Source organism: Anguilla rostrata, chromosome 9 (assembly GCF_018555375.3).
Source record: "Anguilla rostrata isolate EN2019 chromosome 9, ASM1855537v3, whole genome shotgun sequence".
Classification (NCBI taxonomy): Eukaryota; Metazoa; Chordata; class Actinopteri; order Anguilliformes; family Anguillidae; genus Anguilla; species Anguilla rostrata.
The window spans coordinates 7,848,177-7,865,000 of NC_057941.1; the positions used below are offsets into that span (position 1 = coordinate 7,848,177).

The following is a 16,824-nucleotide window of genomic DNA, read 5'->3' on the forward strand; positions in this document are numbered from 1 at the left end:
AATGCACACAAACCACCCGGGTGATTTTTTTACGTTGTGTTCAGTGTAAGTAACATGAATTGATAGGATATTAAATGCACTGTCTGACATGGTACAGAAGAGGACAGATTGGACTCCTGTGGACAAGAGAGAAAAAGATATCTCATTCAGGTCTGAGAGATTGTGCCCGTAGGGAATTTATGCTTCATTACCATCATTCATTATCAACTACATTAATGACCCATTTGTTTTGAAGTTTATGTTCACATACAGTCTAATAGACAATGGTTTTTGGCTTCTGTTGCACAATTATTCATGCTTCCTGACAAATAAGAAGTCCAGGTCTAATTTCCATTACAAGTGTTTTCATCATGTTTCGTACTGTTATAAGTAGCTGTTAATGGCACCTCGCCTCTCCGTTCAGCAGACAGCACCATCTGAATGAAGCTCAGTGGAGCCTGACACCATGAGGGGACAAAGCAGGCAAGGCCCCCTCAGATGAATGTTGTGTCCCCTCTTTCATAATTTTATTGACTCTTGTAACAGAAGCGGGATGAAATAACCTACAAATAATGTTTTGGGGGTTCTGATCTAAAAAACAAATTTTTTTTTGCCACACAGGCTATTAAAAAAACCCCAGGAGCAATTTCTGTTTTAATTTACTCATGTCGAGCAAGCTAGCTAGGGCATGACATCTTGTTCTCGACTTTTCATTCCAAGTGTTTACAAAATGTTTTATAATCTTTGCAGTGCTTGGCTGTGTAAATATGATCAGTAAACAACACAAATGTCACATACTGAAAGACGATTGGCGCAAGGACACTGGAGCAGCCATTTTGTTGTGGTTCACGTCTGGGTCATCACCCAGCCTCGTCTTGTTAAGCTAGTCTAAGCTAAGCTATGCGAGTGACAGAATGGATGCATCAAAGCCAAGGTTAGAGTCAGGGGGGTATGAAGGCAACTGCCATCAAAAGGAAAATCCAAGGTCTGGAAAAAACTTTGACATGGTTTTTGATCGACCTGAAAACTAATGCGGGGGGGTTCATACAATGCAAATACTGTGATACCCAGTGTTTCCAACTTTCGGAAGGCAAGTAGGCAATCTCACTGTCAACAAGCCCAAGCAAGCGAGGAATAGAGTGATTGTAAACGTGGGGGTGTGGGTTGAAAGGCTAAATTAATAATTAAATAACCTAGCAAGTGTCCATAAATGTAACAATAAATGTGAAAAAAACAGGTTGCTTGTTACATTTCAGATTTTTAAAACCAAGCCCAAAAAACTGCAACTGCAAACAATCCCAAAGTCGCATATTATAGGCATATTTGGCAATTCTGGCAATACCCTGCTTAAATAGGCTACGGTAACCGTAAAATAAGAACATCAACATTATGATGGTATACTGCACCATCCACTGATCTGATAATACCATTATCACAAGAAGTTCTATAAGATCTACACCAGCATCTAATTAATCTAAATATGCATTCTGGCAATTTATTTCATGTCTTCCCAAATTTTCTCAGAAACAGGAGTCATGTTTTTATAAAGCTGCCTGTCTTTAATGAGCATAATGCCCATAAGCTAAGCTGCTCAAAATTGCAAATAAATGGAAAACGAAAATGAAACATGACTAGTGAGTTCACATTTACAGTAAAGTTTCAGAGGGGTTCTGGACCAGAGTGGAACTACACAGAATCAGCAAAGAGCAAACCGGGTGACCACAGCAATGATCACACGGGCATTGTGTTTAATGAATTCATCATGGCACAGGTGGATCTCCTCCCTTTTGAGCACTTTGGACTAGCCTTAGTCCTAGTGGTTTAAAACAAAACCTGGCAACAGCACTTGTTTCACATGTAACAAGACCAGCAGAGGTGGGTAATCCGGCTTCAAAGAGTAAAACGACTGACCATGTACCAGCTGATTACAATAATTAGTTCTCCTATCATGGTGAAGAGTTATGCTAATTAGAATCAGCTGGTTTAGTGCATGGTGGTGGAGCAAATACATGGTCAGTCTTTTTACTCTTTGAAGCCGGGTTGCCCACCTCTGAAGACCAGGCCAAAGCCTAGTATATGGTTGGACCAAACCGGCCGACCAATGGTGTAACTTCATCACTCACTCACTCAGTCACAGACATTCGCGTTGATAGGGCTGGCGGTCCAGCCAAAAAGAAATGAAAGGCACGACTGTAATTCATTTTCCTTTATTAATATAACAGATTGAGGTAACTGGATTTTCCCCCAGCAAACACACAAACTCTTCCCACCTCAAGTGTAAAACAGGGCAGCTCTCGACAACCAGGACTACAAACATCAAGACGGACTGATACATCACTCTACACGACGTCACTTTATAAATGCCAGTACACAATGTGTTGGCCACCAGGCAAAAAAAAAAAAAAAAAAAAAAAGGCATTATTGACTCTTCAATTGAAGCATGATGTTACTGATCTGAAACAATTATAAGGGCTCTCCAGCAGACATGGCTGCTATTGGTTGCTGTGGAGCAACCGTAAGCGAAGGGGAGAATGTCACGGCTGTGCGTAATGTAGTAGAGACTGACAGTGATTATGCTTGGCCCTCTCTGCCAATGGAGGCAGTGCATTAAACCATTCAGAGGCCCCAAACACTGCTTTGGAAGCAAGCCACTCCCTCAGGAGACAGACTATTCTACCCAAGCTTTTCTACTGGTCATTTATTTTATTTTTTTAAACTATTCTTCCACGCATTTTTTTGGGCCACCCTCAGAATTCTCGGCTGCACTTTGAGTCGCGGAGCAGGTGACAGAGACGTCACGACCTGCCGTCCCTTCCCAGGGCTTCCTTTACAGTGCTGAGACAGTCGAAAACTTGAAAGACACCATATGCGTTACAGTATATCACAAATACAGCCAGTGGGGGTTGTCCTACTGAAACGATGTGGGCATGTTCAACTGCCTCCGGGCACAGACATGTATGCATCTGCGTACCGTTTATCATGACCGTTACTTAATAAATTAGTTACTTCTATTCAATTTGCTATGCATGTTTAAAATATATATATTTGTTTTAGTGGGGATGGGGGGGGGGATCTTAGCATCAGCGTTTGACGAACACATTTCTGATAGGAGAAGACACAAGGAGATCGTTTTGCCAAGCAAACAGGGCACCATGAACTAATCGGGGATCAAATACTTTGTACCTCTTTTTTGGCACTGTGCTGGCTCTTCTGCTTAACGCCCCATTACTGTGCACCCCTACCCAGCTTTAATATTCAATTAAGCGTTCCGTCTAAAAGAGCTCCCTTCTCCTCGGTAACATGCACTACTGCTGTCATTACTGACCAGGGTTAACCATTTAAACATACATTTTTTAATATATATATATAAAATATTTTAAGACTTGGTTTTTTTTCCCAAAAAAAAAAAAAAAAAGTACACTTCTTTGTGGCCGTTGCCTCCGTGTGTGGCTCGCTAAGTGTGGGGGATGAGAGTGCGGCTTCCTGTCTGGAGAACGGCCCACAGCTTCGGCAGGCTGAAACAGACCTAAGCTTCCTTACCGGCTTCATTACATGATTCTGTGGTTCGGTGCTCCGTTTTCTCCATTTACATTAAAAAAAATTGCACTTGAAGAAATAGTGACACTCTCACTTGACCATGCGCGTCAGGTAGAGAGTACATTACAAACACGACACATATCAGCAGTAAGTTTTTAAATGTGCGCTATTTTACGGTTCCACTGTGGATTTTCTAAGGCAGTCGGTTCCCTAGAACGGTCCCAGCTGCACCTCTGTCTCCCACCAGAATCATGGCCAACAGGTAACGCCATCGAAGGCAAGGCCGCCATCGCGGCTCCGGCCCTCCACGGGCGCCATGTTGGCTCCTCTTATCCTCGGTTTCCAGCACAGCAGAATGGATTTAAGGAGTTCTTCTGAGGCGTCAGAGTGTGTGTGCGTGTATGTGTGTGAGCATGTGAAGAACTCCTGTCCAATTAGAGGTCGGGGGAGGGGGGGGTGGGGGGGGGGCGGAGGCAGAGTAATATCTTTATGTGGAGGCCGGGGCGTCCATGGTGGAGAGGATACGCACAACCTCGGCACGCTGCGTGGGGGAAATGTGCTGGGTCATGTGCACGATGGAATCCATGGCCACTTCCGGGTTGGCTTGGACCAGGCTGGCAGAAAAAGAAATAAAAGAGAGAACCATAGAAATAGGGGCAACACTTCTTTTCAAGTACTACGCATTTATCAGGTAAATATGTGGTCAGAATAGCACATAACTGGGTAATTACCAGTGGTAAAAAAATAGGTAAATACTTATACACTAAAACCGAAATACTTCAAAACATCTTCTCTATTACCAATCAATTCAAGTGACTATCTTGTAGTTATCAAAGGTTTAGTTTGGTAATAGGCTGTGTAACTGTACTTCCTAGGAAATTGGACAATTCTTACTTTTCTAAGAGTATAAATCTAAATTCCCAGGAAGTGAATTCCCAGCAGCGCTCACCTGCGGATCTGCTTGAGGATGTGGTCCCTCCGGATGTACTTGATGTTCTCATCGATGACGGACCGGGCCCCCTCGTCCTCTGCCAGCTGCCTCTCCATCCACCCCACCACGTCCTCGTTGCTGTCCCACAGGTACGCCTGGCAGGGGAGAATCCGTCAATCGCACGCGCACGGCTGACCAATGGCCTCGAGGCGCCCAAAACACAGCCTGGAGCAGCGGCGCACAACTCCGGTCCTGGAGGAGCCGATCTGTGTGCTGGTTTTCGTTCCAACCGGTTACCATTTCTTACAGCTCCATAAACTACACCGCTTCACTCCTGTACTTGAGCACGGTACAATCTCTAGGATACACTTGCAGTCTGCGGCTGTAGCTGGTGCTTACACACACGTCGGATCAAGATACGATTGGGCCAATTAAATAAACGTTGGCAAATGTTCGGACAAAATCCTGAAATGGATTGGCCCTTGTTGTGCACCCCTGGCCTGGAGCCATTAGCCCCATCCGTACAGCTGCGAGTCTTCACAGCCCTGCCTGCATGCCCTCAGCCACTCTATCTCCGATTACAGCTACTGCGGCACTATGTGAAATACACCGTGCTGAGACAGGCAAAGAGACGCTCCCCAATGCAGGTTTTTGGAAGTGCCTCCGACCCTTAATGCGCTGCTTTAATTTTAGAACGCGAACAGTCCTGAGTGTGTGACAGTGTCTTTCTGTGGGCTTCAGCCATCTGCTTCCCCGCTCGCTCACAGACAGACAGGCCTCAGAACGGGGCCATCTGAGCGCGGTGCGGTGCGGTGCGGTGCGGTACGGTGGGGTGCGGTACGCCCGCGTATGTTCACGAGCCCGGCTCTCCCAGGTTATCATCCTCCTCCGCTCCGCGCGGCCCTGCAGATGGGCCGGGGCTGATGGGAATCTGGCCGCCGCCGCCGCCGCGCCGGGAGACCAGGGGGAGAGCGGGCCGCGGCAGAGCCGCCGCCGCCCCCGCCGCCGCCGCCTCCGCCACCGTCGCCACGGAAAATGAAATCAATTTGGAGAGGCGCTGCGGTAATTGCTTTCTAAACAGAATTCTGTTACGGCCGTCTGCTACCTGCTTTCATTTCGTCTGGGCATAAAAATAAGTCTCCCTTACAGAGATGACAATAAAATAACCTTGTTCTTAATTCCGCGCTCCTTTTTTTTTTTAACCCCCCCCCCTTCCCCCCATTCGCCACGGTAAGGCCACGCAAAGAAAAGAGCCCCTCGAATAGCGTGAGGTAAATGGGGGGGGGGGGGGCGAATGACAGAACAGTTTCCCCACAAAGTGGCGGTTTGCGAGCCTGTAGTACGCACTGGAGTGCGTTTACAAACTACACGGGCCTTCACAAATGAAGGGAAATGATGAAAAACATAAACAACGATACTTGAAAATAAATGTGCTGCTGTTAATAGTCATGAACAGATTAAAAATATATCACTGCGCACCGACTACACTGACGTTACCGATTTCGGGTTTTGAGGAAAAAAGGCTTTTACGTGCAGAAGAAAATGATTCCTACATCAGAACATGAAACGGCTGCAGAACATCAGTTAATAAAAATAATTTCTCTATAAATTATTCTTTTGGACTTCCACATCCGAATTCCGTTGTATTTAAATTTTTCTCAGGACAAAAGCAACATCAAAACAGTAGGCTATTTGTTTATCGTACTCATTCTACAGACACTACAAAGATTACCGTCAAAGATAGGATACATTTAAATAGATAACGCGATGGCCTCTTTGAACTTTGATTTAAGGCTCGTATGGATTCTCTACCCAATTAAAATGACATTATTATTTTTTTTGTTATTATTCAGACTTGCGGAAGAAAATGAGCTTTTTTTCCCCTCTATGTTCTCGTGACACTCCCCGGCGAGAGGTAAAACACGGACCCGCTACCACAAAAGGGACCCGCAAACGCGCCGCATCAAAAGGGACCCGCAAACGCACCGCATCAAAAGGGGCCCGCAAAACCGCACCGTATCAAAAAGTCAACAAGTTTCAAAGGAGCCGAAGGGGACCAGTCGCCACACACCGACACCCTTTCTCGACCAAACTCGATAGCGGGATGCATATTCATGAGGTAAGCAACTTCTGATCCCAAACAAAAGGGGAGCTGTGGCTTATGAAGATTGCGAGACCGTTAATGGCTTCTCCGTTCTGAGTCCGCGTAAGAAAGCCATATTCCCCCATGCTTGTAGTCCATGAGAATATTTAATGCCGTTATTAATCATTTTTAATCCGTTTGCTTTTAATTAAGAAACAGCGTGTTGCTGCCCTATCAGCGCGTGCCAGGGTGCAGATTAATTGTAGCTTAAGATAGCTCGCCCTGATTGGTGTAATGTATTAGCCAACAAGACGCCAGCTTCCAAAGATACTTGTACACCACCTTGGGAACTTGGCATCTCTCCAGCCCTTTTTTCTCTCGTTCTTTCTGTTCTTTTTTTTTTTTTCCTTCTTCTTCCCTCCCTTCTCGGCTCTCATCTGAAGCTCAGTCTGGAAGGGGAGGGACACTTCTGTCACCTCTGGGCACAGGTCTGTTTGTGCCCCGGTTATTCCGTGGGCCAGAGGCTGGGTCCCGCGCCGCCCCCCCTCGCCCCCCCCGCCAGCCTAGCCCCCTGCTTAGCGAGCGCTGAAGGTTAAGACCGTTTCCTGGCGGACCCGGCCGGGCCCCGGGGCCGCTGTCTCAGAGAGGGAGAGGGACCGCGGGCGTCGCGACGCGCCGTTCGGTCTGAATGATGCACCGCCACTGCCGCTGGCTGCGGGAACGTCAGCACAGGGACCCGGGGCCAGGGGGAGGGGAAGGCAGATAGCTGTACCCTACGGGCAGCAGCGGGGTTATTAGCATCTCGCTAATGGATGGGCGCCGGTGCCGCTCGGCCCGGCCTGGAGACGTCAGAGGGGCCCCCCCCCTCAGGGGGTCTGTGGCCCCCCTGGGGGCGGAGCTCGGCGGGCGGACACGCACCTTGACCGCGCCCTCGGCCTCCACGAACCAGCGGCGCAGCATGGCCTGGACCTGGCCGTCGGTCAGCTCGCTGTTGGCCGCCTGGATCTTCTTCATCACCGTGTCCTCCAGCAGCAGCCGCCGCAGCCGCCAGTAGAAGAACTGCCGGGAGGTGCGCCACTCCAGGATGTCCTGAAACACACGCGCGGCCAATCGCAACGCGGCGGTCAGTCCAGACTTCCTGGGAGCGCCGCTCTGCTCATCCGTGGTGGTTTGAGACTATGTAGGAAGCTTAGGGTGGCACGCCATTAACTCACTCAAAGTCATGTGCTTCAAACTCTCTCTCCTATTGGACGATGGCCATTGTGCTGGCATTACAATTCAAAGGCGATAGCCTTTGGGGGAAGTAGCAGGCCCCGGGTGAGGCGTCATGTGGGACTGACCGTGATGACGCCCTTCTCCTGCATGCGTCCCGGGGTGTCGTGGAGGTCGGCGAACTGCACTGCCACCTGGTGGTAGATGGGCAGCAGGAACTCCTCCCTCTCCTTCAGCTTGGTCTCCAGCTCCTTGCGCTCCGGTTGGCTCAGCTCGGGAGTCCCTGTGAGGAGGGGAGAGCAGACGCTCAGTCCCAATGCCTAAATTACTCTAACAGCCCAGGACTCCAGGGGTCAGACTGGGGCTCAGTCAAGTTTATAACATTTACATTTAACAATGGACAGAAACAACAGGAGGTATCCAGCTCCATGTATACAAATACCATGTACGTGCAAAGCGAAATCATTTAAAAGTAGACACGTGTGCACGCACACACACGCAGGCACGCACGCACACACTCTCTCACACGTACAAACACACAAACAAACACACACACACACACACACACACACACACACACACACTCACTTGAAAGCACACAAAAGGTTAAGACCAGGACGGCTCTGGCAAGGCCCCTCCTGGTCAATGCCGCCTGCCAGCCAAGCCCCACAGTGATTAAGATGATATTAACAAATATGTCAATGTCTATTTTCTGCTCAATTTGAGGCCTCAAGGCTGTAAAGATTGCTCTGAGACCCCAGAGAACGCCAGCACAAAAAGAAATTCTGAAGTGAGACAGATGGGCTGTGGGGTGGGATGGGGGGGGGGGTGGGGGGATGGTTACAAAGTGTGGAGGAATGAAGTGTGTGTGTGTGTGTATGTGTGTGTGGGGGGGGGGTTAAAAGGGTGGAAGTTTTTTGTTTTTGTTTTTGGGAGACCTGCCTTTTTAAAATGCTGTCAAAACCTACTCCCCGGCATATTCTCAGATTTTTAAAATGGATATTACATTAAAAGAGGAGGAATATTATACATTAAAAACCAGCCCTCGTCTTCTCTTCGGTCGATGTCGTTGCAGCTGTTCGATCCTGTCTGCCCTTTAAGTGCTTAATTGTCCCGGTAATTACTTAGCTAACTAACCTCAGCGCTGAAAATCACCTGGAATAATTATGGATTAGATGGGACCGTGATGGGGAAATGGAAGAATTCCAGTTTAAGGACAGATCAGACAGCGCTGTGCACCGTTACATGCATGCACAGAAGCCTGGGAGTCTAGAGTCTTAAGACTGTGGCAAGCGGTGAATGTGTTGCATGGCAGAGAGAGAAACTCGGCTAAACGATGGTAAAAGGTTTTAATTAGGTATCCCCTTTCTGTTCACCATCCACAATGCTCAAATCTCTGTGCTCAGAGATTGATAACTTACTCATGATAAGTAATCATAAGTGATAAATAGTGACAAGTAAGAATGCAGATGAAAGTGTGGTATTGAAAAGCTGGTGTCTTGTCTAGTGAGGTGCTAACATGCACCTGTATCAGATTTTAGCAGAGAGAGTAATTTAAAGTTTAAAATTTGTATGTAACTATGAAGATTTCAGTAGACATGCAGCCCTACCAGCTGTGGGAAAGTCTGTATTTGTGTGTGTGTGTATTTGCTGGCACAAAGGTGTGTGTACATGTGCAAAAGTGTGTATGTGTGTAACCGTGTGTGTGTGTGTGTGTGTGTATGCGTGTGCGTGTGTGTGTATGTGTGTGCGTGCATGTGTGTGTGTGTGTGTGTGAGTACGTGTGTGTATGGCGTGTGTGTGTGCATGTATGTGAGTACGCGTGTGTGTGTGTGTGTGTGTGCGTGTATATGTGTGTGTGTGTGCTGACATGCGCATGTTTACGCGTATGAGCGAGCCTGCACACACACAGGCGCGTGCGTGTGTGTGTGCGTGTGTGTGTATGCGTGTATTTGAGTACGTGTGTGTGTGTGCTGACATGCGCATGTTTATGCGTATGAGCGAGCCTGCACACACACAGGCGCGCACGCACACGCGCGTGTGTGTTTGTGTGGGGTTATCACATTTGCTCTCCGTATTGCTGCGCTGGCTCTCTGCTCCCCAGGCTCCGTGCCCATCAGCGGCGAGATTGATCTCTGTCAGAAGCAATCCGTCAGCCTGCGAGCCGGGCGGCGCCGCGCGGCCAGCCGGCCCGCCGACAGCTGATACCCATTTTCAGCCCAGAATAAAATCAATTGCGGCAGAATGAAAAGAATAATCAGCTACTGATTGATCTGCGGGCCGCCAGATTGACACGTGTCCACTGGGAGCGGGCTGGAAAGGGTTACACTCACAGCTGAGCTACATAATACCACACCGGGACACACACATTACAGAGAGGAGGAGGAAGACACACACACACACTGCACGTTACAGAGAGGAGGAGGAAGACACATACACACACACACACACACACTGTGCACATTACAGAGAGGAGGAAGACACATATACACACACACACGCACACACAGTGCACATTACAGAGAGGAGGAAGACACACATACACACACACACACACACACACAGTGCACATTACAGAGAGGAGGAAGACACACATACACACACACACACACACACACACACAGTGCACATTACAGAGAGGAGGAAGACACACATACACACACACACACACACACTGTGCACATTACAGAGAGGAGGAGGAAGACACATATACACACACACACACACACACACACACACACACTGTGCACATTACAAAGAGGAGGAAGACACGCGCGCGGACGTACACATGCACACGAATAGCTAATAACATGCAGGCACTCACACACACAATACCACAAGAGAGGACTACAGACACACAGCACAGAGGGATTCATACAGAATAACTTGCAGGAAGAAAGGAAGGAAACACACACACACACACACACTCTAAACTCCTAAACCCCTCATTCCCAGGCTGTCCATCACCTCACAGCTCCACACTAACACGTGTTACCTGTAACCTGCAGCTTTAGCTGAGACAGAACAAGCCAAGCACCAGAACCAGTACAGCAGCTCCACCACCCCACTGCACCCCCCCCCCCACTCCCCCAAAAAGCGCACTGAACACCATTCACCAGATTTACCCAATCTACAAAACCGAGCCCCTCTGACAGTCACTGCGATTTCAGGGTTTAATCTTGCGATGTGCTCAAATTTCGCCTGTAGTCAGAATTTGGGTAGGTTCACAGTTAAATAGGCCATTTCTTTCACTTAGTCTGTAAGTGACACACATATAAGTGCATTATAAATCCCTTAACAAAACAAATCAATAAATAATTATGCAGAACAAGCGCAAACTGGTGTTGGGACACTGGAAACTCTTTGCTCGGAATTAATTATAGAGTTGATAGGATAAAAATGACATGCCGTGTTATTATCCTCAGCACTATTTATTTTTATTTATTTTTTTTCCCCACTCCCAAGAATTTATTTACTGACAAGAATAATTTCTCATAATAAACACTCACGGCTTTCATTTGGAAAAAATAATCTGTTGAACCGACTGATTTTCACAGTGCTCTATTTCGCACAGGATTCCATCAGCATGCCAGTGGTGCGGCTTCAGATCAGTGTCACCCGAAACCCCTTTTGAAGGTAGAAATGCTTATTTCGGTCCTGGAGCGAAGCGCCCATTGTGCGACGCGTAACCCAGATGTCACGTTGAGAGCGGTGGCGGAGGATGGACGGGCTTGGAATGAGAGCCTGGCTCCGGCTCCCTCTGTCTGGCTTATGGAAATTATTAATAATAAAGCGCTGCGTTCAGCCAATTAAACCGAGCGGTGATTAGACGATCGCGCCAGAGTCAGAATTTGGCCAGCAGACAGAAGGGTGATAACGGCGCCTTTCTGTTAATTAAAAGCGAGGGAGAAGGGAGCGGTCGCGTCCCCGACGAAACAGAGGCTCTCAGGTGCAGCTACGCGGCCCCGTGGTCTGGTGCTGAGTTCTGACCCGGACAGCAACAACCGCAGGCAGAAGACTAGCGGAGCAAAACACAGTTAGCCACAGAGCCAGCCTAGCAGGGCAGCACACAGTTAGCCACAGAGCCGTCCTAGCGGAAGCACTACACAGTTAGCCACAGAGCTATCCTAGCAGGGCACCACACAGTTAGTCACAGAGCCGTCCTAGCGGAAGCACTACACAGTTAGCCACAGAGCTATCCTAGCAGGGCACCACACAGATAGCCACAGAGCCAGCCTAGCAGGGCACCACACAGTTAGCCATAGAGCTGCTACAGGCACCACACAGTTAGCAGAGCACTAGCAGGGCACCACAGTTAGCACAGAGCCACTAGCAGAGCACACACAGTTACCACAGAGCCATCCTAGCGGGGCACACACAGTAGCCCAGAGCAGCCTAGCAGGCACAACAGTTAGCCACAGAGCCAGCCTAGCAGGGCAGCACACAGTTAGCCACAGAGCCGTCCTAGCGGAAGCACTACACAGTTAGCCACAGAGCTATCCTAGCAGGGCACCACACAGTTAGCCACAGAGCCGTCTTAGCGGAAGCACTACACAGTTAGCCACAGAGCCATGCTAGCAGGGCACCACACAGTTAGCCACAGAGCCATGCTAGCAGGGCACCACACAGTTAGCCACAGAGCCATCCTAGCAGGGCACCACACAGTTAGCCACAGAGCCAGCCTAGCAGGGCACCACACAGTTAGCCACAGAGCCGTCCTAGCGGAAGCACTACACAATTAGCCACAGAGCTATCCTAGCAGGGCACCACACAGTTAGCCATAGAGCCGTCCTAGCGGAAGCACTACACAGTTAGCCACAGAGCTATCCTAGCAGGGCACCACACAGTTAGCCACAGAGCCATGCTAGCAGGGCACCACACAGTTAGCCACAGAGCCATGCTAGCAGGGCACCACACAGTTAGCCACAGAGCCATTCTAGCAGGGCACCACACAGTTAGCCACAGAGCTGTCCTAGCAGGGCACCACACAGTTAGCCACAGAGCCAGCCTAGCAGGGCGGGTTGCCTTCAGGTGACTTAAAGAGGCTGCGCACAGACATTATTCCCCCCGTGCAGGAGCTGGACTGTAGAGCACACAGACTGCAACTGCCAGCAGGAGCTTTGGAGACCTGCTTAATAGTGCAGTGATGGGCCTGTGCATACAACTGGCAGAACAAATTCAAGGAAAAGAAAAAATATGAACATAAAAATTTCAATATACTACAGAACATACCAGCCTATACTGTTCTATTAACATTTTCAGTATCTAGAACCCCTTTCAGGACAACATAAGCTACTTTCACACCAATGGAATTGTCATTGATAAAGCCAGCTCCACATGATGTAATTGTGTTTAACCATTCTAGAACTTGTATATCTATGGGCGGACAATATAGTGGTTTGCATATGCCATCTATGGTCATGCTAGTGTGAAACGGACGGCGGGCGGCCTGGTGCGAATGCGTTTGCTGACCGCGGGACTGCGGCGAGGGGATGGGGACGGGGACGCGGGCGGCGGCGGCGAGGCGGGGGTTAACCCTGTCGTAATGAGGAAGCGCTCAGGCGGAGGGGGGGGGGGGAGAGTAAATGGAGCCGCCGGGCTTCTGCCGCAGTCAGCAGGAACCCGGGCCCCGCCGCTTGTTTGTGCCAAATGGAGTGCGCAAAACATCAAAGGCCAGCCATCCAGAACGCACCCGGGTTCGACAAATTTTAAATTAGCCAGAAAGAGAGGTGGGGAGAGAGAGAGAGAGAGAGAGAGGGGGAGAGAGAGACATGAGCGTAGGAAAGAGAGCATGAGAGAAATTTAGGATAAAAAGTCCAAATTATGCGCTCCTTTGTGTCATCAGCTAAACCAACATCTCTCCTATCCCTCCACACCCTCCTTCCTTCCGTTCAAGATCATTTCACTGTCATTTTTCTGACCACCCAGTTCTAGGAAAATCTATTTTTAAAAAACCACACAGAAGTAACTGATAGGGAGGGGGCTCTTTCAGTGTTTTAAAAAGCAGCGAAGCGGGAGGGGTGCTGATCGCTGCCTCCCTTCCGGGCCCTTCCGCGCCGCGTCCGTCAGGGAGGGGGGCGAACGCGATCGTTTTCGGGCGGCTCCAGACGGAACCACTTTGGAAAACAAACGGGCGAGCCGGCGGCGGCGGCGGCAGGCAGGCGGCGGGCGGTGACAGGAGCAGTGATGACGGTGCGACGGCGCTTTCAGCGCCCGCCCCGGCCCCGGGGTCCACGCCGCCGCGCGGAACTGGCGCCTTTTATTCGCCGTTTCTCTGCGACCGCTCCCTCCCCCCCGCTTAACCCCCCCAGAGCCACGGGTCGCGCGGCTAAGGACCGGTGGGGGTTAGGGCCAGGGGGGAGAGGGGGGGCGGGGCAGAGCAGAGGGCGCAGAGGAGAAGAGGGGGCGGAGCAGAGGGCCAGAGGGGGCGGAACAGAGAAGCAGAGGGGGCGGGGCAGGGTCACACTCACCCAGTCTCTCTGCCAGGCTCATGTAGATGGGGTCCACGCGCCTCATGGTCTTCACCAGGTCCTTCTTCCGAAACTTGATCTCCACCGTCCCCTCTGGCTCCAGCACCCCACCGCTGCACAGAGAACGAGGGACATTTAGCATCATTATACGCTAAACGCACCTCTAGAGGTGTCACATATTCATTCATTAATCCATATATAGTATTACATTAATAAAATATGAAACAAATCTGAGAAGCAGAGAGGGGCCCAAATCAGAATTGGGAAGAGGACAGTCAAGAAAAGGAAAAGAAAGAAGAGGGAAAACAGACAGAGAGAGAGAGAGGGACAAGACAGTAAGAGGAGAGAGAGGAGAAGAGAGAGAGGAGAGAGAGAGAGAGAGAGAGACAGAGAGAGAGAGAGAGGGAGCAAGACAGATAGAGAGAGAGGGAGAGAGACAGACAGAGAGAGAAAGAGGGAGCAAGACATAGAGAGAGAGAGAGGGAGAGAGACAGACAGAGACAGAGAGAGAGGGAGAGAGGGATATGATTTTGGGTCCAGGCTGACGCAGGGCTCTTCATAGCCCCGGCCAGAGCAGAGGCCTCACACACAGCTCTCTGCTCTGTGTCCTGCAGGCCTCTCACCGGCTGTCCTTGTCGGCGTACATCTCCATGTGCCGGGGGTTGATGGTGGGGTCGATGACCACCCAGGACCCGCCCCGGAGCTCGGCCTGCGGGGGTATGTAGACCAGCACGGGCTGCCGGTACTCCCTCAGCCCGTCCACGATGTAGGCCCCGAACTTCAGCACCTGGTCATACATGTCTGGAGGGGGGAGGAACAGCACACACTGTTACTGTACTGGACCAGGGACTACTCTTTCTTTATATACAAGTATGTTTATTTACATATTTATGTACATATTTATGTTATATTTACATATATTTACAACACCACCCCCTCCCCCACAAAACCAATCCGCAACATTTTCTTTGAATAATCACAGTTCTGTTAATAATCCCAAAGTCCAGAGATTACTCTTTCAGACACAAACAAACCTGTGCACACACACACAAACACACACACACCTAAGCACTACTCACTACAAATCACACACATCTACAGACACACGTCCACACATGCACATAAGCACTACACGCACATACCTAAGCACTACACACTAGAAATCACACACACACCTAATCACTACACACTATAAATCACACACACACACAAACACTACAAATAACACACACACACAGACAAAAGCGCACGCACAAATACACACACACACACACACACACACATAAGCACTAAACAATCACAATACAAATCACACACACACACACACACACACACACACACAGACAGTGGGGAGAGAGAGAGGGTAGCGCCCTATAGGCAGCAGCGCTAGGCAGACTGGCGCGGTGGAGATTCGCCGTGGCGGTGTTTGTTGTGGCGGTGGCGGTGCCAGGCGGGGACGCCCGTGTTCGTTTCCAGTGAATTTCACGCCTGGCGTCCCGGCTGCACGGGTCAGCACCAGTTCACCCGCATAAACATCCTCAAAAATGACTCTTCCATCTCAATATTTCCAGACTAATAATTTAATTTGGCACTACGCTGAATAACCTTGCGGTGAGATTGCGAAACGGTGGGGTGGGGGGGCGGGGGCACACACACACACACACACACACACAGCAGACAGACGTGGCGACCACCACTACACTTACGTTTATTTTTTTTTCTCCCCTTATTTATTTGTTTTCCTTTTTCCCCCCTCTTAAATTAGACCGCCCATGCCGCTTAGTAAAGAGTTTTCTTTCGCTAATGTCAATTTTCAGCCTAGCAAGGGCTGCCTCTAATCTTTTCCCACTCATTACACACAATTTCCAAGTCGTTTGGCCGACACAGCGATTGGCTCCTTGCAGTGTGTGCAGTGAGGGGTGCTGTAATTGTTTATTTACATATTTATTTATTTCTCCGCGCCACCCCCCCCTCCCAGAGCCAATCTGCAGCGTTTTTCGTGAATAATCAGAGTCCTGTTACGGCAGCCGGCTCCGCGCTGCCACGACGACGCACGGAGAAAAACTCACACGGCACAAAAAACTCAGCTCTGAAAAGCTAGAGAAATACGGTCGGCCCGCAAGAACACGGGTTCAAGCACAGAGAAATACACATGCAGGGAGATGCACAGCCATACTAACACATGCAGGGAGATGCACAGCCATACAAACACATACAGGGAGATGCACAGCCATACAAACACATACAGGGAGATGCACAGCCATACAAACACATACAGGGAGATGCACAGCCATACTAACACATACAGGGAGATGCACAGCCATACAAACACATGCAGGGAGATGCACAGCCATACAAACACATACAGGGAGATGCACAGCAACTAACTACAGGGAATCACAGCCAAACACTACGGGAGATGCACAGCCCACAAACACATACAGGGAGATGCACAGCCATACAAACACATACAGGGAGATGCACAGCCATACAAACACATACAGGGAGATGCACAGCCATACAAACACATACAGGGAGATGCACAGCCATACAAACACATACAGGGAGATGCACAGCCATACAAACACAGGTACAAAAACAACCAAAACACT

General features: G+C 49.5%; 1 protein-coding gene across 1 annotated transcript in view; it reads right to left on the reverse strand.

The window, feature by feature from the left end:
• Positions 1-2,170: 2,170 nt before the first annotated feature.
• Positions 2,171-16,824, reverse strand: part of acaca (acetyl-CoA carboxylase alpha) — an 81,409-nt gene continuing 66,755 nt past the window's right edge. The window contains exons 52-57 of the mRNA XM_064349559.1: positions 14,836-15,013; positions 14,213-14,325; positions 7,871-8,025; positions 7,449-7,619; positions 4,466-4,602; positions 2,171-4,130 (exon numbers count right to left, since the gene is read on the reverse strand). Coding sequence (XP_064205629.1) covers positions 4,004-4,130; positions 4,466-4,602; positions 7,449-7,619; positions 7,871-8,025; positions 14,213-14,325; positions 14,836-15,013 — 881 coding nt within the window. The 3' untranslated portion in view covers positions 2,171-4,003. The remainder of the gene's footprint in view (positions 4,131-4,465; positions 4,603-7,448; positions 7,620-7,870; positions 8,026-14,212; positions 14,326-14,835; positions 15,014-16,824) is intronic.